Here is a 23,804-nt window from a genome sequence, read left to right as displayed (position 1 = left end):
TACAGCCCCAGTGCCACCCAGTGCTGCTCTGTAAGAGTAGAAAGGGCTCTTACCCAACCTCTGGATCATGTCTGCCAACATCTGGTCCTCCTCTTGTTCTCTATAATGGAACAGCATGGCATTAGAAAACTTTGCTGTGTTTCATGACAAGGTGGTAGACACCGAAAAACATTTAAAGGCTACACTCTTGTTCCCCTAGCCAGAAATGACCGACCTCCACAGCGTACCCCAGGAAGGGTGCAGGGAAAAAAAAACAGAGGAGTCCTAGACATTTGCAAATCGCACCCGGTTCCCTTGAATGCAAGGGCCTGCATGGGGATTTCCAGACTGTGGCAGCCCAGCACTGCGGCGGGGAGGCCCTTCCCCTAGCTGGCCTATGAATCATCTGAATTCACTGAGTTGTGAGACAACACCACACCTGAGGAGATGAATTAAAGGTTGAGACACCAGTAGCCTGGGGTGCTGCAGAGGTGCTTGCATCAGGGACAAACACGCTGCTATGTCCTCATGCCTGGGCAAGGCCAGAGTGAAAAGCCTGGGCATTACTAGAATCCTTGGTGCCCTCAGGTCAAGAAATGGAAGCTGCTCTCAGCAACAGGAGGCACAAATCCAACTGCTTGACACAGCAGTCTTGCTTTGAACTTGGGGAGGATCCAACTCTCAGCTACAGTTGTTCTTTCACTTGCTGCAGCAGACGAACACATTCCTGGCTTCATGTTCCCATCATCCTCCTGCAGCTCCTGTGCTGCCTCTATCCTCCCCATCTCCAGCAGCCTCTCCCTCTCTTCCCCCTGCCTTCTACATTCACAGATGCTGTCCTCAGAGAAGCATTAGCTTGAGAGAGCACTGAACATGGCTGCAGTCCTGATCTCAGTTCCTAACAGCTGCCAAGCAAACAATGGCAGCAGCATTTAGGACAAGATGGTTGGTGACAGGTCACCACCCACCTCTCATGGAGCAGAGGTCTGGATTACAGCCATTCATCTACCCGTACTGCCCAGGCAGCAAAGTACAATGGAAATCATCCCTGGTGGTGGCTCATCTCCCAGCATCTGAGGGCCCTCACCTGAGTCTGTCCTCATCCAGGCACTCCACAATATTATTCCGATCATTGACTGTGTTTAGGTACGACTGCAGGAGCTCCTTCTCGCGCTCCTTCTCTTTGGTTGTCTTCAGTTCCTCTGCACAAGACAAGGGAAGTCCATCTCACAGCTACTGGTGAGTACCTCCCCGCCAGGGCTCCTGCCTCCACCCTGCTCCAGCAAGTCCCTCTCACAGGCCCAAATTTTATTACCCTCATGCTCAGGGGCACATCTTACATCCCCTCAGAAAGCACAGGTGGGTTGGATGTTACAGGGAGTCTGCACCTGACAGCTCAACAGTACAGTCAGGAGAGATCCCCCAGGGAAACTGCCATCCCTGGCAGTGCCATTCAGACCTGAAGAACATCCCTGGGCTGGTGCACAGAGTGGAGGGCTCCACACAGCAGGGGCCAGCAGGACTCGCAGTGCAGCTGGTCCTTACCTGGCTTGTTCATGAGGTGTCGCAGCTCCGTCTCAATGTTCCACTGCTGTTCCTCCAGCTTCTGCTGTTTCATTCTGGAAAGAACCACGGAAGTAATGAGTTACTGACCCTCCATGCCCCAGGGGCTGGACCCTTCCCATATCATGTTAAAGGCTCATCTTTGCACGGCCCACCACATCTGTAAAGTTTCCCTCCCCACAAGTTCACCACAGACCCTAGGTGCTCATCAGTGCTCAAAGGCCCATCTGTTAATACCTCAGGTAGTTCTCCTAGAGATGGTCTCAAGCCCTCCCTAATCCCACCAATTAGCTATTTTTTGGGCTACCATGCTCCCTATCCTTCCCTGCTTACTGCTCACAGGTGAAGTGTACAAGCAGATGGGTGAATTTCTGGTTGTACTTACTTGTACATCAGCTCTGATTCCTGTCTGAGCAGCAGCTGTTTCTCATGGATCAGTTTGAACCAATCCACCATGAGGGCATCCTCAGACTCATCTGCAATGGAGACAAAGGGCAAGACACCTCCAGAAGCTGCATCAGTTCAATTCCCCTTGACTCAAACACACAATCACTTGAGGGAGAGCCTAGCGTTACCTGTATTAGCCATAGCCAACTTCAAATGAAATCAGATCATCTTTGGTACTCCTGGGTACAAGGCAAAGGATGCAGACCACCCCCTGCAGGTTCGAGGAAGCTGCTCACATACACTGTGCCACAGGGCACCCAGCTCATCTTCCTTGTGGCTGGCCCAACTCTGCCATTCTGAACGAACTCACTAAGCCCTGTGAAACTGGAGCCAGCCATGACGGCCAGTCTGGCTTAGGATCCAAAAGCCAGATCAATAGCAACCTTCCACTCCCCAGACTCCCTGATCTTCAGCCAAATAAACACAAGACCTTGTTCAAACAATAGCTTAGGAAACTAGAGAGGGTTCAAATTTCCCAGGGCTTTATCTTGCTATACCAGGTACCTTTGGCAACCTGGTGTCACACGTGTAGCGTTAGCTCCTAGAAATGGAGTCAAGAATGCCCAGGGGTAGGACATGAGCCTCACACCTCCCCACCATAACAGAGCTGGCCCCCAGTCTCCTTTACCTCCCTCGCAGCCACGCAGTTGCTTCTCCAGATCCACTCCTTTCAATTCCAGCTCATCCAGCTGCTTCTCGATGTCACGCACCTTCTCCTGGATTTCCTCCTCAGGGAGGTAGTCTGGGTGCATCTAAGAAAACAAATGTAGGAATAAATACAGCTTAGCACCCTCAGACTGCCTGCTGAGGCCACAACCCCAACAGAAATAGGAAATGACATAAGAAGCCCAACTGCAGAGCCATGTCCTGAATGAGTCAGGTCAGCAGAGGCGCAGAGCTGGCCACTCACAACAGTGGTGGCCACTGCAACGTTACAGTGCTGTGATACATTTGCTGTGAGTGATAACTACCCACAGTCATTAGTCCACAGACATTCCCCCCCACCTTGGTTGGGGAAGGCTATGTCTACCAGAATTTTGTTTGGCTCTGTCTTCTTCCAGCCTCTGTTGTCCCCCTGCCCGGGAGATAACCAGCAGTCTCTCTGTCTTGTCTCTGCCCCAGACCCTTTCACCCTTTCCCTAGGAATTCAAGTAAACCCTCCCAATAAGACAAACTGAGATATATTTGGGCAAGGATTCCAGCAGGACACCCAACAAACCCAGCTGATTCTCCTTACACCTGGTTTCCAGCCATACCTTAGTTGGGGACACTGCTTCAGGGCTCTGGATGCTTTTTGGAACAGAGGGTTTAACTAGAAGGGAGAAAAAAAAAAACACAAACAAAGAATGCCACAACAAACTTTAAATAATTTTGTGGTGTGGGACAGTGCCTACATCACCAGAGAGCACAACAGGTCCCTGCCACCCAACAGAGGGCACTGACGACACACATGCATGGTCATGCCTGACTAAGGCGAGAGATGTGTCCACAGGGAACAGCTTGGCCTGATTTACTCCTCGTGACTGGACACTCAGATACCCTCTGGTCACAGGGTGCTCCTTTCATCCCCAGGGCATAGGTAGTCACCTAATTCAGGTGTGACTTGGGCCCTTGCACTCGAGAATATTGGCTTCCATGTTCATTCATTACCTTGTTAAAACTCAAAGATATTTATTGTGGTAAAAGCCACCCCTTATTAAGCTTCCAAAGGATAGAACAGACATACTGGGTTACTGTCACTGGAAACACCAAGGTATACTTAAAAATGCCCCTTTAGTGCTCTTTTACAAAGAGGTATCTGTAAATACTGATGAAACAAAGATGGTCTAGGGGACTTCAGCACAGGTCTCAGGAAACTAACGTTCAATTCCTTCCCCAACACACTTCCTAGGTGAGAAGTCCCTTAGGCCCCACTACACAGCATTATTTAGGCCCTGGACACCTATTAAAAACAATCCTTAAGCAATGTGTATTTGTTCCACTGTGCCTCAGCTTCCTCTGCCCAACTGTGCTGCAAGGATAACTACAGAAGAGTGTGAGGTATTCGGATACCCGAGGGGTTGGGCTGGATAATTACCACAGAGAGAGAACAGAGGCGTACGTGGATGATGTGAGAAGGAAGGAAAACTCTAGTATCAAAAGAGCAGGGCTGTAAGAAAGGCAGCAGTGGTGCAGGCTCAGCACACACAAGGAGAAAGACAGGACAGACAGACTAGAGGAGCCCTCTGAGAGTGTCTGGTGCTGATTCGAGGAAGAGCTCAAGGACAGCTCTTGAATTGCCCAGTCCTTGCTCTATTGCATTTCCTAGGAAAAGTGCAAAAGGAGATGATGTTGGATGTGGCATTTAGCTGTGTTGTCCCTGCACTGCTGGCCTCTGTCAGGGCACTCTTCCCTTTGGATGCTGCTGGTTTGTTGCCCTGTACACTACCTGCAACTCACACTTAGAGGTTCCTCCAAGAGGGACCTGGCCTGCCACGAGCAGTCTGCTGCTACTGTCTGAGCAACACCTCCCTCTCCCAGCTCAGCCCTGCATCTCCAGGGTCCTTCTGAGTGATCTCTGCAGCACCTCCAACCAAGGCAGAAAGCTGCACCACTGATCATGAGAAGACCAAGGTCACTGGAGGGAACAGCTAGTAAAACGACAGGCTCCTGGCCAGCTCAGTGGCTGATATCCCCCAATATCCTCAAGTTCTGTCTTGACAGGCACAGGATGGGTTGGTTGCTTGCCTGCAAACTGGAAATAGGACAGTTGGCAAGAAAACCTTGGAGCCTCCTTTCTCAACAGAAAACATTACCTATGCCAAAGAAAACGAATGATCTACAGAAATGCTCACCATTCACAGCCCCATGCAAGACACACAGGATTAAGGGCAGTCATGGTAGCTGACTGTTCACAGTGTCTCTCTGAGTGCTGAGATAAAGACCTATACAGAAGAGCAACAAGTCTGTCCTTAATCCACAGGCTGCCAAGTAACAGCAGCAGGAGAACAACCTTTCAGATGTCAGAGTTGCACCATGTGAAAAACGCAGGGAGACTACTGGGAAAGTTGCCCACAGCGGGCACTCCCCAACAGCAATCATTAAACTTTAGAAAGACAGATATAAAACCAGCCTCCCTTATCTTAACAGCTTGCTTCCTGGGAAAGATGTAATGCTGAACCTTGTGGCTGAGTCTGAGGAAAAAGGAGATGGAAAGTTTTGAGAAAATGATGGCAGTAGAGGCGTGCTTAACTTTTAAAATAGACAACACAACTGGAGTTTGAATGCTTCGTAGCTGTCAGAGGTGCAGGCTAAGGACAACGCTGGAACCAGCTAACAAATGCTAAAGCACGAGGCCACTGAGCCATCAGGACCCATCCCGCTTGCTCCGAGACAAACATCAGAGTCAGGGCTGAGCCCCGCCGTGAGGACCTTCTAGTCCAAACAGATAAGACAGAGCCAGAGGGGTTAAGGAAAGGGGAGAACAAACAAGCTAAGCAAACAGGACAGCAGCAAACATCAGGTTAGTTCCAGAAAATTTAATTTGCATTGTGGTGGGATATGTAGGAGCAAGAACAACTGGGCAAAGGAGCAGAGGTACCCAGTAAAGCTGTCGTTGAACAGACAGGAGTAAGAAACTGCATTAAGGGTATGGACAAACTGGTCAGAACTGGTCAGGACATCTTTGAAAGTCCAAGAAGCAGCAGCCTTGGCTGCTGCTGCTGTGGGTCCTGCCAGCTGGAGTCTCTGGTGGACAGTTCTCTGCATTCCTTTCATTTCCCAAAGCCACTGAGCTGGAGCAGAACAGAGACATCAGCTAGATCCCAGTTCCCTGAATCAGGAGGTGGTCCTCTTCATTGTTTTGAGACTGAAGAATGACAGGGCAGTGACCTTGAAAAAAATCCCTATTTTAATTTTTTCCCACTGAATTCTCTGGCCTGGCTGGCTCCTGCTTAGGCTAAGCGGGCTAATAAAAAGTAACAACATAGATTTTTTTTTTTCCCCCCATGACTACAGCCACAGGCTTAGCCAGAGAAAACTTGGGGACACATCTCCCATACTGACAACTCAGACTGTCCCTTGGCAGTGCAGAGGAGAGAGTGCCTTTAAGCAGGGAGAAGAGACCTTACATGTGGTAGTGCTTTTCTTCAACTGGTTGTCCTCTTCCTCCTTCTTGGCAGGGCCCCCAGGGTCTTCCCAGCCTTGGTTTGAATTCTGACAGCTCCTGATAAGATCCGAGCTGGGGATCAACTTCTTCTTCATGAATCCACCAGATGAAGCTGGATTAAGAAGCACAGACAGGTTTTGGGTAAGAAATTTCAACCCTCATCTCAAAAATCCCTTTATTGCCCAGCATCTCTGGCACTCACCACTAGCCACCTTCATTTCTAGTCCTCCTATTTTCATGACAGCAAGGGACACAAGCCCAAAGGAAACAGGGAGAAACCACCAATTACAAGGCCAGAGTATGAGAGAAGAGTGGAGGAGAAGAATAAATGTTTGGGAATCATCAACAAGATTTCTCAACATTACACATTTATGCAAGAGAGGGTAAGTGAAATCTTGCCAGCTGTCTCGCAACAGAAGGGCGCCCTGTGAAGACTGAGTCCTTCTCTTTGGGGAAGGACGGCTCTCCTAATAAAGGCACCACAGGGCCAAAGTAGGTGCAGAGAGCAAAAAGCCCCAAATACAAGGCACAATCTCCACCACCGTGTTCCTTACATGTGCCTTGCAGCACTAATGCCTGTCCCCTGCCTGACTAGCAAAATGAAGGCAAAGCTTATATCCTTCATACCGGAGTCCTGCTTTGCTGATGGGACAACTAATGGACTTGGCTTTGTCTCCTTGTGTGCTGGGCTCCCTGTTCCCACCTGGGAGTTATCAGCAGGTTTCTTAGAGCCACCCTGGTCTCTGTGAAGAAGAAAGACAAAGGTAGGAAACTATCCCTCTTGCAGAATAGTCCACAGAAGTGTTCTGGACATCCTGGGCTGGATCTCCATCTGGGATGGCCACACTTTTCTAATCAGGGTCCAGCAATTTGAAATATGCTTTCCCTCCCCAGAAATGAAAGCCTTTGCCTCTTCCATCAAATTGTTGAAAACAAAATCATTAAAACACAGGAGGTCTTTCCTCCTATGTGCACACAGACCTGCAGCAACAAACACAGCTGTAGACACGGACATCCCCACTCACTTGTCACAAAGACCCATTGGCTCCAAGACACTCACTTGCTGGCTACAGGCTTCAACAGAGATCTCCACTCTGCTGGGCTCTCAGGCTTGTCTTCACCAACATTCATGCATCCTAAGGGAAGGGACATACCAAGATAACATCAGATCCAACAACAACAAACAAGTCAGATTTGTGTCTCAGGAGGACTTTAGGAGATAAGCCATGCACTGGGGTAGATGCTATGATGTTACTGCAGCAAAGCAGCACCAGTTCAACAAGTTTAACAGGACAGATTCATATACAATAGGTAGTAAATAACCTTGGTGGCATTTTGCCCCTTTTGGCTCAAATGCTTTAAACCCTACATGTTTGACAGCAATGTAACACAAACAGCTCAGATCTCAGAGACCAAAGGATGGGGCAGAAAGCAGAGAAGGAAAGAAAACACCCACAAGCTCACAGCAAGCTGCAGACAGATACTACTTCTGGCCCAAAAAAAGACAGGCCATCTGGAAGTGGCTGAGACACTGGGTATCCCCAGAATATCATTCCTCACCCCACCACTCAGTCACCTGGTGGAAGCTTGGTTCCAAACAGATCAGAAGGCTGGGTAAGCCCCAGCTGCAGTCACGAAATCATCCTGAAGTTCTGGCAAAGTATCCCATCTGGGAAAGTCTACCTAAGCCTCTGAAACCCACCATAATCCCAATACTTGATGACAGCTAGTACAACTTCAAATACCTGGAAATCCTCAGAGAAGAAAAACTCACCATGCTAGAGGGAGCAATTGCACAGGGACAAATGGAGGTGTATTGAGCCCCAGAACTCAGAAAACCCTTATGTGTTGGTACAAACAGAAAGCAGAGGAGTCACTGACATACTCATTGTACTGGTCCAAGACAAAGGCATAAAGTTGGCATGATGTGCCCATGCAGAGCTGTGCGTGAATCAGTCATCCTCACCTTTGATGCCTTGTGACTCTGGCTTGTGCACAGAGTCAACAGGTTTGCTGGCAGCCTGGCTCTTGGGCAGAGGGTCTGTAATCTTTTCCTGTTTTAGGGCTGTGTACCCTGTTTTGCTGGGCTGTGCTTTTGGGGCTGAGCTCTGCCACTGAGAACTGGTGGGAGGAAACTTGCCACTGCAAAAAAGAACAACCTAGTGAGACTTTTTTATTGGCCTCTTCCAAAGACTTGGACGAGTCCCTCTATATGTCTTTACATCTCAGCCACAAAAGCAGTCAGGAAAAAGGGAAGAAAGATGCAAGGACGTCTCCAAGTTATCCCAAGGATCATCTTGGGAGTAAAAAGGAAAAGAGAAGTTGTACTTACCTGCTGGAGGATGCTGAGGAGCCAGTGGAACTGAGTCCTGACCTCTTTGGAGAGGTGTTTGATCCAGACAGAGCCTGTATAATATGGTTACGTGCCTGATCCTTCTCAGTATTCACTGGACTGACCTCAGTAGTGGTTCTGCCAGAGGCAGTTTTACTGGGGCCGTGAGAAGGGATTTGTTTTTTAGTGTCAGAGGTTTTATTGCTGGAGGACTCTAATGATTGAAAAAAATTTTCTCGGGCTTGACGTGTTTTTGTTGTGGAGGTTGTCCAAAGCGGCCCTGATGGGGTACCTCCACGGTGATCTGTTTTATTTCCCAGTGAGGTACCTTTGCAGTCATCTGATTTATTTACAGCTGAAGAGGACCATGGAGTATTTACACTTTTGAAGCCAGAGCTACCAGAAGATGGAACAGATGGCTTGGTTGAATTAGCAAGGCCTTCCTGGCTGGGTTTCTTCAACACCTGCTCTGGTTTCTTGGGTTCTGCTGCTTTCTGGAATGCCCTGGCAGCAGTAGGGGTTGGGGTACTCTCAGGTTTGTTCCCGATGCTGTGGAGACCAGAGCTCTGGACATTGTCTGGCTGCTGGTGGCTGGTACAGATGAACGTACCGGGCTCAGGCCCAGCTTTGTAGCTTCCAGGAAGAAGCATGTTCCAACACTGCCTGCACCTGTAGATACAAAAGTCTCAGAAAACATCCTCCAGAGCCCTGGGAGGCCATTGACACACAGCTGACAGTGCAGGCACAATTCCACCATCAGCACAGGGAGGGTGAAGGTACCACACTGGCAGTGAGCAGATCCTATGTGCATATTCCTCAGGCAGTAAAACAAGAGCGGCTGATAGCACAGCCTGAAGTAGTAAAGGTGTGGATGAAAACAGACCTGTGCAAAGAGTTTCCCCTATGCACAGGTCAAGAGCAGGCCCAAGGCTGCCTCCACTCTGACAAAAATGCCCTCCATCACCTTGAGTGCCTCACACCACGCTCCCTCCAGTCCCAAAGGAACGAGGCTGCCCCTCTGCAACCCACAGGCCTGTGTCTCCACTTCAAAGAGCTGTACCTGAAGCAGTTCCTGTGATAGAGCTTCCCATCGACCAAGTAGCGCTGCACCAGGTGCACATGGTTTCCACAGATAGCGCAGCTGCTGCTAGGGATGTTCCCACTCTCTGCCAGGACCCCTTTCTGTGGGGAAATGCAGTGGGTGAGCAGGCAGCACTGGGGCGCTGCATACAGCTACGAATCTCCCAGGGAGGTGAGAGTTTGACGTGCACAGCCAGTTGTCTAGGACAGGGAAGTGATATCCAGCAAAATCCTGCTCCCAGAAACCCCGTATTCATAGAAAGTGAACAGCCCTCAGGAGGATAGAGTAAAGGGGACTTGTTCCCACAAAGCCAGAGGACCAGGGTGTTTTGTCCATCTGTGGGAAAATGAAGTGCAAAGGTCTCTGATTTGAATTAGCTGGGAAAGGTCCTTACCCTTTTGAGAGAGGAGCTTCCTTTCTTCCACCCTGTTTTTGTCCCTACTCTGCTTTGAAACTGTTTCCAAGATTTTAGTCAATGTTTTCTAGCACAAATAATACATTCTGTTAAGAATCTCCATCCCCAAGAGCTAGAAACAGCATGGCCATGTCCTAAGACATCCATGTCTTATTCACCACTAGATAAATACCAGGTGACTGATGGCTTTCCAATGACTCCCACCTGAATCTGTCAGTAACCAGACCTCTGGATTAAATCCCCTATAGTGAGCATAAAATTTAGAGGCTAAATCCCTACCACTAGGAGCCTTGAACTAGCATAATACTTTCCAGCTCACTGAACAGGTTTAAGGTTTAAAGGGAACCCCAAAATACGTTTCTTACCATGATGACTGGGGAGGTTTCTTTTGGCTTAGCTCTGGCTGGTGGGTGGGCAGGAGGCAGCTTTTGTGACACTGGTTTAGGAGGCTCTGAAACAGCTTTCTTCCCAAGAGGCTGCTCCTGAGGTTCAGAGGAAGGACGCTTGATTCCAGCCATGCCTCCAACTGGAAGAAAGGAAAATGGGAAGATTTTAAACTAACATAAGGAAAACCCATGAGCTTAGGAGCCATTTATAACATAAGAAGATCCAGAGGTGTCTGATGGATAACATGCAAAGCATACAAGGGGACACACACTTCCTTCACAATCAGTTCTGTAGTGCAGTGAGGGACAAAAGTCGACAAGTGAATTTTACCAACATCTGCTGGAATCATCAGGTAGCTGAAATTGCTGAATTTTTTTTCTTCTCAGAGAATTCCATGGAGGGGACTGAAAAAAGTGGAAAACGACAAAACACCATCGGTCAATGGTGTGAACAAGACCTTCAGTTTTTACCTGGCCCACAGTTTGCCTGGAATTGAAGTTGATCACCACTGAAAGAGGCACTGCTGTTAGGTATTACAGCTAAAGAACTGAAGTGTGGAGGGTTTGCTTCATTCAAGTTGCTGTGCTCCAGACTTCCTACACACCCCGAACCTTCACTGCTGTGGGTGTCCAGCCCACATCCCAGCTAGGACTCTCATGGAGCAAACAGGCTTGTCGAATGCAGAAATGACCACTAAAAAAGGGTAATTTGACGACAGAGACATGGAGGTGCCATGATGGTGCTGATGCAGAAACCAACAGGGCTTGCCACAAGAAGCCTACAAATGTCCAATCCTCTTTTCTTTGCAGGTGAGAAACCCTCTAAATTCACAAGAAGTGGATAAAAGAGAATCCGCAGCACACTTCAGCCAAGCAAAGAATGATGCAGGGAGACTTCCCTGGGAAATAAGGCTTCATGCACAATTTTTACAGATGAGACCCCTCATCTGTCTGTCTCACAGGGATACTATTTTTGCACTACTTCATATTCTGAACGAGATGTCTCTGCGTTCCATGTGGGATATCTGAACCACAGATTTGCTTTAAGAGTGACCAATTAAATGACCACCTGTCTGAAAAAAGATTATACCCTTTCTAAGTAAATACAGAGGGAGTCTGGGCAGGGTATAGGGAGCAGAGAGGAAGCCCAGTTCCCGGCAGTCTTCTCTCAAGAAAGCTAGCTATCCAAATAAACACCCAGGGCTCTCTCACCACAGCGACCAGTGGGCTGGTGACAGCTGACCCAGCAAATGGTTTAGACTTGGGCTGCCCCCTCACTTCCCATTTGTGCCATTTATCGAGTTCCCAAAGTCCAGCACAAAGATGGGTGGTTTCAGCTCTGCTCTTCTGTAAACGCCTGGCCTCAGTAAAATATTGGCCATTGTCCCTCTCTGGCCTCCTGTGTCCTGCTAATTTCATAGTCCTGATGGAGCCCATTTGACGGGCACGACTATGGTATTCAGAATCTGCTTGGTGTCAGAGGGCACGTTCCCAGCTGGGCTCATTTTCAGACACACACTCACCCCAGCAACAGGAATGCAACCAGAGCGTTTTGTGGGACACTAGAGAATATAAAAATGTGCTGTGCTTGATAACGCGGTAGGCAAGATGCTGGGGGGGAGGGGATAAAGACCCCAGACTGCCCCAGATTCCCACCACTTGGCACAAACATGATGGAATTTGTTTAACTTCAGTCAGAATGGTTTTAAAACAAGAAATAAAAAATGAAGGGGAGCAGGGGAAGAGGTTGTAGAGGGAGAGATAACGCATGCTTAAATGTGTAAAGAGGTGGAGAAGGGGGAAGAGTTTAGATGTTAAAGGCAGAAAACACAATTCACTCTCAGAGCTTTCTAAGATGTAGGACATTTTCAATACATATTTGGCTTCTCCATCTAGATTCACCTTAACCAGTTAAGTCATTCATGTCCCACTTTCTAAAGTTTCCTCTGGAGGAACCTGTGAAATTGGTTTATCGTATTATTTCATTTTGTATGAGCTTAAAGCCAAATATAAACCAAGTCTACAATAATGCTCCTGTGAGCCCAGATAAACTCTCCTGTACGTGAATATAATGCCTTGGCAGCTCTGTGGACTGTTTTATGTTTGAAAGAATTGCTATTGCAATTATGTCAGTTTAGGGCGTCATTTTCTTCTACTTCCTTATGTCAGTACTGCTGTGCTGTACAAGGCCTACCATGGATGCTGTTACATTGGCACAGCCTCGCAGACAAGCTCAGCCTTGTCAGACTGTGTGTTCTCACCATCCCTCTGGTGTGGCAAGGACTGGAGCAGGGACTGAGTTGCTCGAGAAAGGAAAGCTGAAGTGGGGACCATGGAGGAGAACCTTCACTGCTTCTGTCTCGCTGAACGTAAGAAATTTTAGACTGTGTATTAAATTTTAAGGCACAAGTTTTAAAGAAAAGGCATGGCCCTGTGCCCTTCCAAAAGCACTGGTGCTACTGCAGGTCAATGCGTAAAGAGTTCAGATCCTCCATTGAAATAGTTCTGGTACCAAAGGGCCTCTGTGCAGTTTATTTTGCTTTTTCAAGCTTGTTAGGAGGAAAGGGAAAGTATAAAACTAAGCCCTGATCTTTCCCACCCCTCCAGAGAATATGGTACTTACTAGGAGACCGTCCATGGAAGTAGTTATAATACTGTGAAACATAGGTGAGGATGCTCAGCCTGTCTGGTACCCTCAGAGCAACCATATCTTCTGCATCCAGCAAGGCTGGGATCCCTAGCTCCTCCTCTGCCACTCGAAATGCCTAAAGAAAGGAAAAAAAAAAAGAAAAAAAAAAGGTGAAAAAGGTGTCTTGTCCAGCCCAGGCAGCAGAGTTGCTCCTCATCAGAAGTAAGAAACTCCACTGCAAACAGCCCCACTAGAATAATAACTCTATTGGGGAACAGCTGTACCAGTTTAACTCCTACATCATACGGCCGTTACAGGAACCAACGGAGTCATGGCTTCCAGCCATCGTGTTGAGAAATTCAGGCAGGGAGCCAAAAATCTGGCCTGGCAAGCTGGCCGTAGCTCACTGCACAGGAACTCACCTGGGTTTCCCCTGCTCTTCCTCAAGCCTGCCTCTATCTGGATATGCACAGCTGCAGAGAGCAAGGCCTGGCAGAAGAGGATGTGTCAGCCAGGCTGGCAGACTCGCTTCCAGGCTTCCAGCCCAACCTGGAGCACTCCCCAATTAACGGTGCTTTTGTAGGTGTTTGCAGGCAGCTTTCTATCTCCAAGTGCTGTGCAAATGTTAATGCTTCCTGCCTACTGTCTGCTTTTCCCCATCTGAAAAAGGGGAGATTTCGGGCTGCAGGAGGGAGCTCTCTCCCAGACTAGAGAGAGGGAAGAGAGGAATAATGCAGAAGAATTCCTGATACCTAGTTCCCTTCCAGCTTAACCATTTCTATGCTGCCTAACATATATTTGGGGCAAATATTCCTCTTTGTTGTCTCTTCTGCTTTGAAACTGCAGGATCAAAGTCAGGTAAAGGAGGGAAAAGCTATTTTCTTTTGCCTCTGAACAAGAGCCTTTACTGGAGGGCAAAAAAATGCAACATCCATGAAGCAACTTTGCCCTTGCTCAACTTGGTGTAGGGCTTTTACTAGGGACTTTCTCCAGCTCTCTTGCTTCCCGGCTTATAGGAAAAAATCCTTTCCCTCCCCCTTTAGAGCACCCCCTTCAAAATGCCAACACAGCAAAGGAAAACAGCACTTGCAGGAGCGGAGGCACAAGGAAGGCTAATGCTGAACGCCACAGCGAAACAGTTAAAGAAAGACTCAAACATATTAAAACCCTCCGCATCTGACCTCTGGCACAGACACACAACAGTGTTGGTGTACAAGCCAACTATTCCTGCTTAGGAGAAACAAACAGCCATTATTTTTTAGCAAGATAATTACCATTTTTTTCCATTGGGTATCCCAGTAAAAATGTAACTGAGCTGCCATTAAGCACACACTCAGCCAGTTACCTCTGGCTGCATCAACCCAGCTGCCAGGCCAGCCTGGCACTCTCCTGCCTTGTAACCTAGTACTTAATATATTCTTTGGAGTGTTCCCCATTGCACTGGCTGCACAACTGGTCCGACCACTGAGGTTTTGTTGCTGGACATTCCCGGTGTGCAGTCGAGTGGGAACGCAGGCCGTGCCGCCTCCTGCCAGATGGTGCCATAGGTGAGACCAGCGCAGCAGCTACAGAACAACTGCGAGGGGCTGCCTGGACCGCAAAGAGAAGGATGTTCTGTGCACGCACATCTGGTTTGGCCAGAACCAGATAAGCAATACAGACAGCAGTATTAGGATGTAGCACTCCCTGTGCGTACAGCATCCTCGTGTTCCTGGGAACTGCTCTTGCCTAGAGATTCAACAAGATCACCACCTAACATGGCCCAGTTGCCCCTCTCCTGTACCTGCCTGCTCAGGCTGGCCTTGAAAGAGGCAGCATGCTATTTTTGCATAACATTTTTCATCAGTGCAGCTCCAAGTGCTTTATGAAGAGGTAAATGACACTGCTCCCATTCTGCATAGAGGAGGCAAAGTGATATGCTCAAGGCCATGTGAGCTGGCCAGGCACGGCTTTCCTCTGACACAGGCTACTGCTGTATCAGTTACACCACACCGTCATCCATTAGAACTGAAAGAACTGGATCCAAGGTCTCTAGAAACCTTTCTCATCTTTATATATTTTTGAAATCTTTAGGGAAAAAAAAATCCCACCAGCTGAAATTTTTCTGGGGTTTGGGGTTGCTTTTATTGGCACTTGAGAAGTGACACATTCTTCCTCAGCAGAAGACCTTATATACCAAATTGCAGCCCAAACAGTATTTTTTTAGTTAAATAATACAGCCCCTCAAAAGAAGTTATAGAATAGCGAGGCATCAAGGAGGATATGAACAATAGCAGAGGAATAGTGCTGGGAGAAATCAGACCCACTTGTATCCCAAGGGCAGCCAGAGGAAGAAAGTGTAGGAGCTAGGATGGAAAGCAGCCTGAGGGGGGAGGCCAGCCCAGGAGTCCACAGGAGTCCACAACCCCACTCATGGCAGAGCCAAGGCAGCAGCATGCCAACAGTGAAAGGGCAACACAGACAAGTCATCCTACAGCAGGTGGAATAAGGAAGAGAGACCAAAGTAAAGGACAAAAGAAAGAAACGTAAGAAATGGAGGGAGGAGGCAGGGGGGGAATGTAGGCTGCAACAAAGGAGGGGAGCAACTCTTTTTATGAGAGGCACAAAGAAGCCTTTCATTAATAAAAGCAGCGGAAAGTGCTCATACAGCTCATTTCCCAGAGACAACCAAAGCTCCCAACAAAGCAGACACCACCAGCCCATCTGGGGAAGGAGCAACACTCAGGGCTTCACACACAGCACTCTGGCGGGATGACTGTCCATGGCGGAGAGGCCCTGATGCCTGCCAAATACCAAACCTCATGGGCAAAATGCTCAGTCTGAACCTCACCTAAAGTAGAGGAACACACAGGGCTGAACCCCAGGGAATGTGAATAACTGTTCACATACTGCAGCCCCAGCTTGAGGAGATGGGGGATCTGTCACAGTCACCGTGAACATGGGCCAAAGCGGAGCAGAAGCTAAGGAGTGGCAGGGCGTGAGTTTAGCTCTCCTGGAGGCAAGGACCACCTCAGACGGCTCACTGCATCAGAGGATGTCATTCCTCCTGTCCAGAAAAGAGCAAATGGTCATGGTTCATTCACATCCCAAGCTCCTGCCAAGCAGCCATGAAGCTGTGTGGAGTGATGTGAAGCGAAAAAAAAAAAAGGCATTTTAATCTGCTGCCTCTCTCTTTGCAAGGGAGAGAGGGAAGAAAAAATCCTTCCTTGCAGCACTAAGCCCATGCTTGAATCCAGTGCAGGAGGGGCTTGGCCTGCCCCACTTCTACTTTCTTTGTGGAGAGAATAAAACAAACTCAAATCCCATCCTGGAGTGAAGTGTCGAGGGAGGACGAGGTTTTAGGACATCTCCACCTTCCAGCAGCCTTCATATCCTGCACCAGGAACAAGCAGAAGTGGGGGGAGATTCCCTACACTTCCCCTCTCACAGCAGCTGTCTCCCAGCTCCTGCTCCATTCCTCAGGAGCATCACGTACTCAACATGTCCATGCCCATGTCTTGACCACGAGCATCTCTGTCCAAGTTCCTGCTGCCACAGGACACACTGGACACAGGCATTGCTGTGCAGCCAGCAAAGTGTGAGCTGTCTGAGGGTGCTTTCAAGCAGCTAACAAGCCTGGACATTGCTGTTCAAATCAGAAAGTTGGCTGCATGCAGAATAAGGCAAAGGATTTGAATACAGCACACTTGGCACACTGTATCTGCAGGGTTTCTGTCACTAAACCACATAAGCAAGGTGCCAGGTCATAGATTAGACCAAAAGTACAACATTAAAACTCACTTACCAACTTGTTGTTCTCGTACACATTTTCTTTACTGAGGGCATTGAAGTTTCTGAAATATAGAAAGAAAAAAAACTCAGGTTGGTGATGTAGAGCAAGCTGCTTCCCTTCCAGCTCCTTGAACCTCTCTGAGCCTCACTGGTTTGGGGGCCAGATCACCTCCCCCCACCCTGCCTTCCCAGAGACCCTCCAGAGGGAGCAGTGTGGCAGATCCACCACAGAGTCACAGACCTGCTGAACCTCCCAGGACAGAGACGTGCAGGAGACCCAGCAGGTACAGCCATCTGCCCACAGGCAGCACAACACATTTTTGGCACATCTACCCTTGCAGGGCTGACTCCCACAGCCTCCTGCAGACAGGACGTGCTGATGCCAAAACATCCCATGCAGATCCATGGATTTTGCTGAGACAACCCGGAGCAACCTCTAACTCATGGGATGGCTTTTTCCCCCAAAAAAAGCCTTGCTCCTCTCCCACCTTGAAAAGATACACTGATGCCTGCCAGCCAGATTTGCAACACTCTTTTCCTGGAATTACTTTCCATACATCCATGCTCTTCTCCCATCTTGCAAGTTGTCTCCAAACAGAGAGATCTCACAGCCCCAAGGAGGTGTGGATACCTCAGGCGCTGCATGTATCACACACTTCTCTGACGCACCTGTATCCTCTGATCTCAGAAGCTGCTGATTCTACCAGCACACAGGTTCTAGTTTCAAATCCTCTTTTCTTCTCTGGCAGAGCTCCACAAAACCAGCACCAGGAATCTGCCTGGGAAATACCTCTTCCCAGGAAATACCTCTACCTACAACACAATACTGTGGCTGATAACACCAAAGTTGCCTATAGAAATCTTAATTCTCCTTTCCCTAGGGCTGTCACTTTTGATTTGTAATCATAACCAATAACTGAAAAGGAAGAGACAATTGCTGTTTGCAGTTACAATCCAAAGTCAACAATCCTTCTTCCTTTCTGCTGTTCCTGGACATCACCTCCCTCTTACCCTCTCCCCAGGCTTGCTTTCCCCCTCCCTGGCCCAGCCCAGATGCCTCCTCTCTCTCAACTGTGCTGGGAACTCAAACTGGGACCTGTCAGGACAGGCAGGGGGGAGAGTGAGCTTGTGCTACTGGAACTAGAGCTGCAATACAGTGTGCTTTCTCACCCATAGCAGAGGGTGTCCCTCGCTTAGGAAACAGCCACCATCAGCTTTGTTTTAAACTGACCATTACTTGCTAAACTGGGAATACAAAACTGACTGTTGGCTGGCAGCCCTGCCCTCCAACGCTGCTTCCTTCTGCCCAGGCAAGCGGGCACGGTCAATTCCTTTACAGTCCTTGTACCTGCTGGCACAGAGCTAAGCAAAAAGCCAGCATCAGAGAGGAAATTCTACAGAGGAGCAGACTACAGAGGAAAAGACTACAGCACCAACTTTGCATTTTTGTACATAGCACCTTTATAACCGATGTGGACCTACCCTTGTTAGCCAGTCCCTCATCTCTGAGAGGAGCTGGGATAACTGCATGAAAGTCAGGGCAAAGCTGGCTTGCAGTGACCTATTCATGAGGCAAACACATGATCTGTATTTCAGCAGGAGAACTTCTTCCATGAGTTGTAACAACAAGGAGTAAGCCAGGAGGTCCTTTATCTATTTAGTATAGAAAGTAGCACATTGCATTATAAATAAGAGAGGCCCCAACTATAAATCATATACTGTTTCTGGTGCAAAATCAAAGGGACTTGCAGAGGTTTTTCTTCAAGCAGTGTTCCTGCCCAGAGATTTCCCTTCCCTGAGACAATGGATTAAAAAGAGCGACAAAAATAACTGCAAGCCAAAAAAAATTTCAGTGAAACAATAGATAAAATCATCCTGGTTTGTGTCAGGGAAGAAAATCAGCTTTTTTAAGAGCCAGCTGAAGGAGGTGATTCAGCTCTCTGCCTCACTCCTGGTTCTGCTCCCAAATAAAGTCTCTGTAGCAGAGATGTCTTGAACGCAGGAAAACACCTGCAAGAGCAAAGGGAAGCTCCAGCTTCCTCAGTCGTGCCGACACATAAGGCATAACATACCGGAGTTACCTATGCATTGTCAGTCAGTGGCCTTCAGCCACGCTGAATGCTGTTTGCTATGGTAGTGTGCGTGCAGCTTCACACTGTGTGGCATGTAACAGAGACCTAAAAACCCCAATCTCTTGATAGTGAATGTCTGAAATCCCCTTCTGTTCCCTGAAGGAGGGTGCAAACAACCAGGTTACTTGGTCATTTCAAGAGCCTCCTACCCTCTCATCATCAATCCTTCCCTGACTAGTCTGGCAAACTACTTACATATAATATTCCTTTTGGAAATTGATCTTATCGGTGCATCTCCTATCTTGGAACACCAAAGCTCTCTGACCAATGTAATCCTAAGAAAGCAAAGGTAGTACAAATGGAGAAGTAGGAGTTCTCTGCTGAGAAAATACAGGCAACTGAATTAATTGGAAGAGGTGAGAAATATAAACCTGACCCAAGAGAGGGCCTCCAGTGTTGGAAACAAATCAGAGTGAAGTTCACTAGCACAGGAACAGAAGTGAAGTTTTTAGCTCCCCCAAAAATTCTTATCTTAGCAATAAGTGGCCAAGCATTTCTCACGCCCACAAACCTCCGTGACCACCCACTGCTCCAGCTGCACAGACCCAGCACTCGCAAAGCACGCCACAGTTCTTTGCAAGCACATGTGCTTCCACAGGAGTAATCTCTGCTGCTACTGCTGCAAGCGCTAACTTGGTTGGAAACTTGACCTTGGAGCAAACTGAGCAAAAAAAAAAATCCCAGAGCCATGATGGTACCAAAACAGCTTCTGCTTCTCGGCACTTCTGTACTGTTTTCTCTATAGACAATAAGATACGCGCAGTCAAAAGGATCACTAAAAAGAATGAAGCACCCTTTGCCACCTCGCAATCCTTGAACAGAGGGTTCAAATCCAGTGTGCTCCGCTGGGAACAGGACCTTTCAGCTGTGCTTTTTCTGGAGGCTCAAACAAACTGGGGAGAGGGGACAGGGCTGGGAATCCCAGGTGGAAGATGTCCCCCATGCGCTCATCCTCCTCTCAGCAATGCCTGCCCCACACTGCTCTGGTCTTGCTGGTGAGCTGCAGTGTGCTGCCAGGGGTTCCTAACAACAGATGAGACTCCTTAACCCCAGAACCATCCTCCCCTTGCCTTCGCCTGCTGCAAAAACCACAACCCCGCAGAGGCCAAGCAGGCCGCAGCTCTGCTTCACCCCAGCCTTTTGCTAAAGAGATGGAGACTGTGGGCAACCCATCCTCAGCACAGGGACCTCACTGTCCGTATTGGCCACTGTCGGGCTCATCCTGCCCCACTGAGCTGACAGCGGCCCAGGAAACGCTGCTGGAGGAATAGGCACCCGCTGCTGCTCAGCTGCCAAGGGGGATTTCACAACCAGTCAATTCCCAGAACACTGAGCTGAAAACCAGCTCACAGTCTGGGAGAGATCCCGGACAAAGAGAAGGAGCTTAATCAAAACCTGTCCTCAACATCTGGCATTAACATCTGAGGGAGTGTGCATGGCTCCCCTGCTTCTTCCAGCTCACTTATCAGACCAAGGCCACTAAAACCGTGGCTGGAGCTTGCACAGCCATCACATGCGGCAGCTGCTGACCCCAGCCTCCTGCCACACCGCCTCATGTTCCTCTGATGAGAGGAGCTCAGGGCTCTGCAATCATCCCGGAAAATGGGCTGGGACCTGCCTGGGGCTGGCTATGAAGCACTCTTCAGCTGGGACAAGAGAGAAATGAATTTCCATGGTAATTCAGCATGTGCCTCCACTCCCCCAGAGCATCCTTGGGTGAGTGGGAAGTGAGTGGGAAATGCATGTCTAATTCTACACAGCCTGCCCTGTTCAGCGACAACATACAGACTGACATTAGCCAGGTTTGAGAGAAGTTATGATATTTTCCATATGTTTTCCAGCAAGAAAACAGGAAGCAGGGAGAGACCCCCACCAGCCTGTCGTCTGAGCCACATACCCGACAAGAGAAGCCTGTGATTATGACCATGTTTTGTAATTGCTTGAAGTTTTCCTGGGAATTTCTCAGGCTCCTGCATGGAGAAATCCCCTGCACTCCTCAGCCCAAGAATGTAATTTGTGTAAACCAAGACAGAAAACACACTGTTGCAAAACTTGGATGCCGTGACTGAATTGTGTTCTGCAAGTGATTTATATAGCAGAGCTGCTGCAAACACACAGAGCACTCCAAACACCAATTATTCTTTTCTAGTTTGATTTTCAGTATGATGCTTTTAATCTTCAGCTAGAGTCTTTGCTAGAAGCAAGGGGAGGAGCTCAGGATAAACCACTTAGAACCCCTGGGAAGCAGGAGTCACAGCCACATGTGCACCCAGCTGCACTTCTCTGCCGGTGGCTCCTGCACCGCCAGTGCTCAGAGGAGCTTTTACAGATACCTGGAGAAGTTGCACAAGTATTCAGCCCTAGGATCTGACACATGACACCTGGCAGCCCTGGCCACCAACTACTTGAAAGCATGACTTCCTTCCAGCAGGATTTTGCCAAGCCAAGGATGCACCTGGTGCTTTCCTGCATGACACCACTGACACTGCTAAGGGAGGTCATTGATAAAAGCCTCTCTTACTTTAACCTTCAGGCAGTCTTTGCTGAGCTGGTCCAAGTCAGAAGGAGCTTATGTAAGGTCCTGAATAAAGGCAGGCAGAATTTCCATCATAAAAGAAAATTAATGGGAACAGAAAGGTGCCACAAGGAACATCTTCCCTCTTCAGCACAGGAGAACTTATTTAAGATATGTCTATCCACAACCCTTGACGCACAGTTCAAGGATTATAAACAACCCACTAAACTGGTCAACAGCTCTCAAGTCACTGAGCCCCTGTTTATAGCCATGCTTCGGATGGGCCACCTGCAGAGTCAGCCAGGAAGCAGTCACGGTCCCTCTGCGAGCACCTCCTGGTCACTTCAGCCTTTTTGTCCTGGTATTTTGTACCTTTGGGACTGTGAATCAAAGGAAGGAAAGGAAATATCTAGAGTGGACATGACAGCATGTCAGGAAGCCATACACAGAACCACCATGGTGACTGCCCAAGCAATGGGGACTACAGAGAATGCGTGCCTGAAGCTCTTGCAGTAACCTCCCACTGCCCAAGCCTGCTCCTGCCTCTTCCAGGGTTCAAAACAACAGAGAGAGAGCGCAAGACAAGATCTTCTCCTTGGGCTTCCACCAGAGGCAAGATACCTGTAAGAGAGACCTCTGCACACAAACCCCAGTGGCAGGCTCTCCTGACAGCATGAGGAAAAAGGCAGAATTCAAGGAAGAGGAGGAAAACTGCCGTACAGAAAAGCCAACCTGGTCCTCTGCCAGTGGGACACACCTCACTGGGAGAGACCTAATGGTTAAATCAATACCCTGGGCAATCTTTGCGCTGCTCCCCTGCCTTGACCTCCTCCCTTAACACCCCCACCTCAAAGTCCAAAGACCTGATAAGTCTAAAAAAAAAACCAAAACCAAACTAGGAAGCAGGATCTACATCTTCCTTTAGTGATTCACCTTCCCAGATGTTAACATTTTGGCACGGATAGGTCAAAACCCAAAGGGCACCAGCAACAGCACCAGCAATGGCTGGAAAACACTTTGCATTCCACAGACAGAGCTCTAGATGGGAAAAATTAGTGATGTTTGGGAATCCAGCGGCTGCCAGGCCCTGCCTTTCTATTGTATTTTGTTTAAATAGCCCTCGCCTCCCGACTCGTGAGCAGCTGAGCTGCTGTTGGGCTGAGCTGCCGTTGGGCTGAGCAAGGAAAGCCCAGCCTAATCAAACACAAACAGCAAAGAAGGAAGTGCTTCCCCAAAAATTGGTGCCTGAACTTGTTTTGCAATGGAAAGGAAAGTATAAAATTGAATGGAAAGTATAAAATACTTATACTTCAGCCACAGAGGGAAGGAAGGGGAAAACCAAAAACTATAGGTAGGAAAAAAAAGCACGTAGGCAGCGAGAGCGGAGCTCTTCGCTTGGAGATTTTCAGCGTGGGGGCTAGCTGAGCTCCCAGCGACGGCCGCCCACCGCAGCATCTCCCAAGGAGGAGCTGGGGTTTCCGCTAGCGAAGACGAAGTCCCACGGTGGATGGAGGGCCTGGGGACTCCAGCAACTCAATGGTGGGCTGACCGCAGCCCAGCAAGGGCCCTCGGCTGCGGGCAGAGGGTCCCGGCCCCCGGCCCCGCCGAGGCGGCAGCCCATGCGCTGGCCTCGACGCCCGGCGAGGGTACTCACATGAGGTCGGGCCGGTGGCGGTGGAGGATGGCGCAGAAGGCGAGGCCGTCGCGGAAAGAGGTGGTCATGTTGGTGATGCTGACATCGCGGTAGCCCTCGCACTGCTGCTTGCACCACAGCTGCAGGTTCTGGATGGCCGCCATGGCCTCGAGGGGGCTCGGCGGGGCAGGAGGGAGCCCCGCGCCGTGCCGAGCCCGGCCGCAGGCTGCCGGCGTGTGGCGGCCGGCCGCGGCGGCGAGGAGGCGGGGAAGGGGGCGGGCGAGGGGCGGGCGGCGGCGGCCCCTCAGGGCCTCACTCCGCCTCGCCCCGGGGCCGAGCTCGGCGGAGCGGGGGAAGAAATGACGGAAAACGTGTGTGTTTCGGACGTGACCGGCGGTCCTGCGTGGGCGGGGTGTCGTGTGTGGCCGCCGCGGCGGGGCGGGTGGGGGGGTGGGTGTCGGCTGCTTCTCCGCAGGGGCTGGGGCCAGCGGCGCCCCGGCCCTCCCGCCATGGCCCTGTCGCGACATGGGGTCCCACACGTTGGGCTTGACAAAGGAAATTCCCTTCGCACCCACACACAAAAAAATCGGGTTCCCTTCGTGCAGGGGCAGCCACACGGGAGGCGTGAGGAGGAGGAGGAAGCATGGCGGCCCAAAGGCCTGGTCCTGGGGAGGGAAGGAGGGAGGTCGGCCGTGGGCACAGGGGCAGCCCGTCGGGCACCGGCGGCTGTCGGCCATCGCCTGCAGCCACCTCCCTTCCCTTCGCCCCCGGAGC

The 23,804-nt window shown here is 49.5% G+C and overlaps 1 protein-coding gene across 8 annotated transcripts in view; it reads right to left on the bottom strand.

Annotated features, from left to right (window-relative positions):
• The window catches only part of MICALL2 (MICAL like 2), a 48,040-nt gene extending 24,731 nt beyond the window's left edge, over positions 1-23,309 (bottom strand). For all 8 annotated transcript variants that reach the window (XM_075104915.1, XM_075104916.1, XM_075104917.1 and 5 more), the window contains exons 1-16: positions 23,052-23,309; positions 16,764-16,812; positions 12,974-13,115; positions 10,330-10,490; positions 9,529-9,650; positions 8,469-9,137; positions 8,103-8,278; positions 7,197-7,272; positions 6,764-6,879; positions 6,099-6,248; positions 3,246-3,301; positions 2,618-2,741; positions 1,928-2,018; positions 1,525-1,598; positions 1,067-1,181; positions 54-100 (exon numbers count right to left, since the gene is read on the bottom strand). In XM_075104915.1, the coding sequence (XP_074961016.1) occupies positions 54-100; positions 1,067-1,181; positions 1,525-1,598; positions 1,928-2,018; positions 2,618-2,741; positions 3,246-3,301; positions 6,099-6,248; positions 6,764-6,879; positions 7,197-7,272; positions 8,103-8,278; positions 8,469-9,137; positions 9,529-9,650; positions 10,330-10,490; positions 12,974-13,115; positions 16,764-16,812; positions 23,052-23,194 (2,311 nt within the window). In that variant the 5' untranslated portion in view covers positions 23,195-23,309. The remainder of the gene's footprint in view (positions 1-53; positions 101-1,066; positions 1,182-1,524; positions 1,599-1,927; positions 2,019-2,617; positions 2,742-3,245; positions 3,302-6,098; positions 6,249-6,763; positions 6,880-7,196; positions 7,273-8,102; positions 8,279-8,468; positions 9,138-9,528; positions 9,651-10,329; positions 10,491-12,973; positions 13,116-16,763; positions 16,813-23,051) is intronic.
• Positions 23,310-23,804: the final 495 nt, after the last annotated feature.

This window comes from Phalacrocorax aristotelis, chromosome 10, assembly GCF_949628215.1.
Source record: "Phalacrocorax aristotelis chromosome 10, bGulAri2.1, whole genome shotgun sequence".
NCBI lineage: Eukaryota > Metazoa > Chordata > Aves > Suliformes > Phalacrocoracidae > Phalacrocorax > Phalacrocorax aristotelis.
This window is presented reverse-complemented; position numbering and strand designations above follow the sequence as displayed.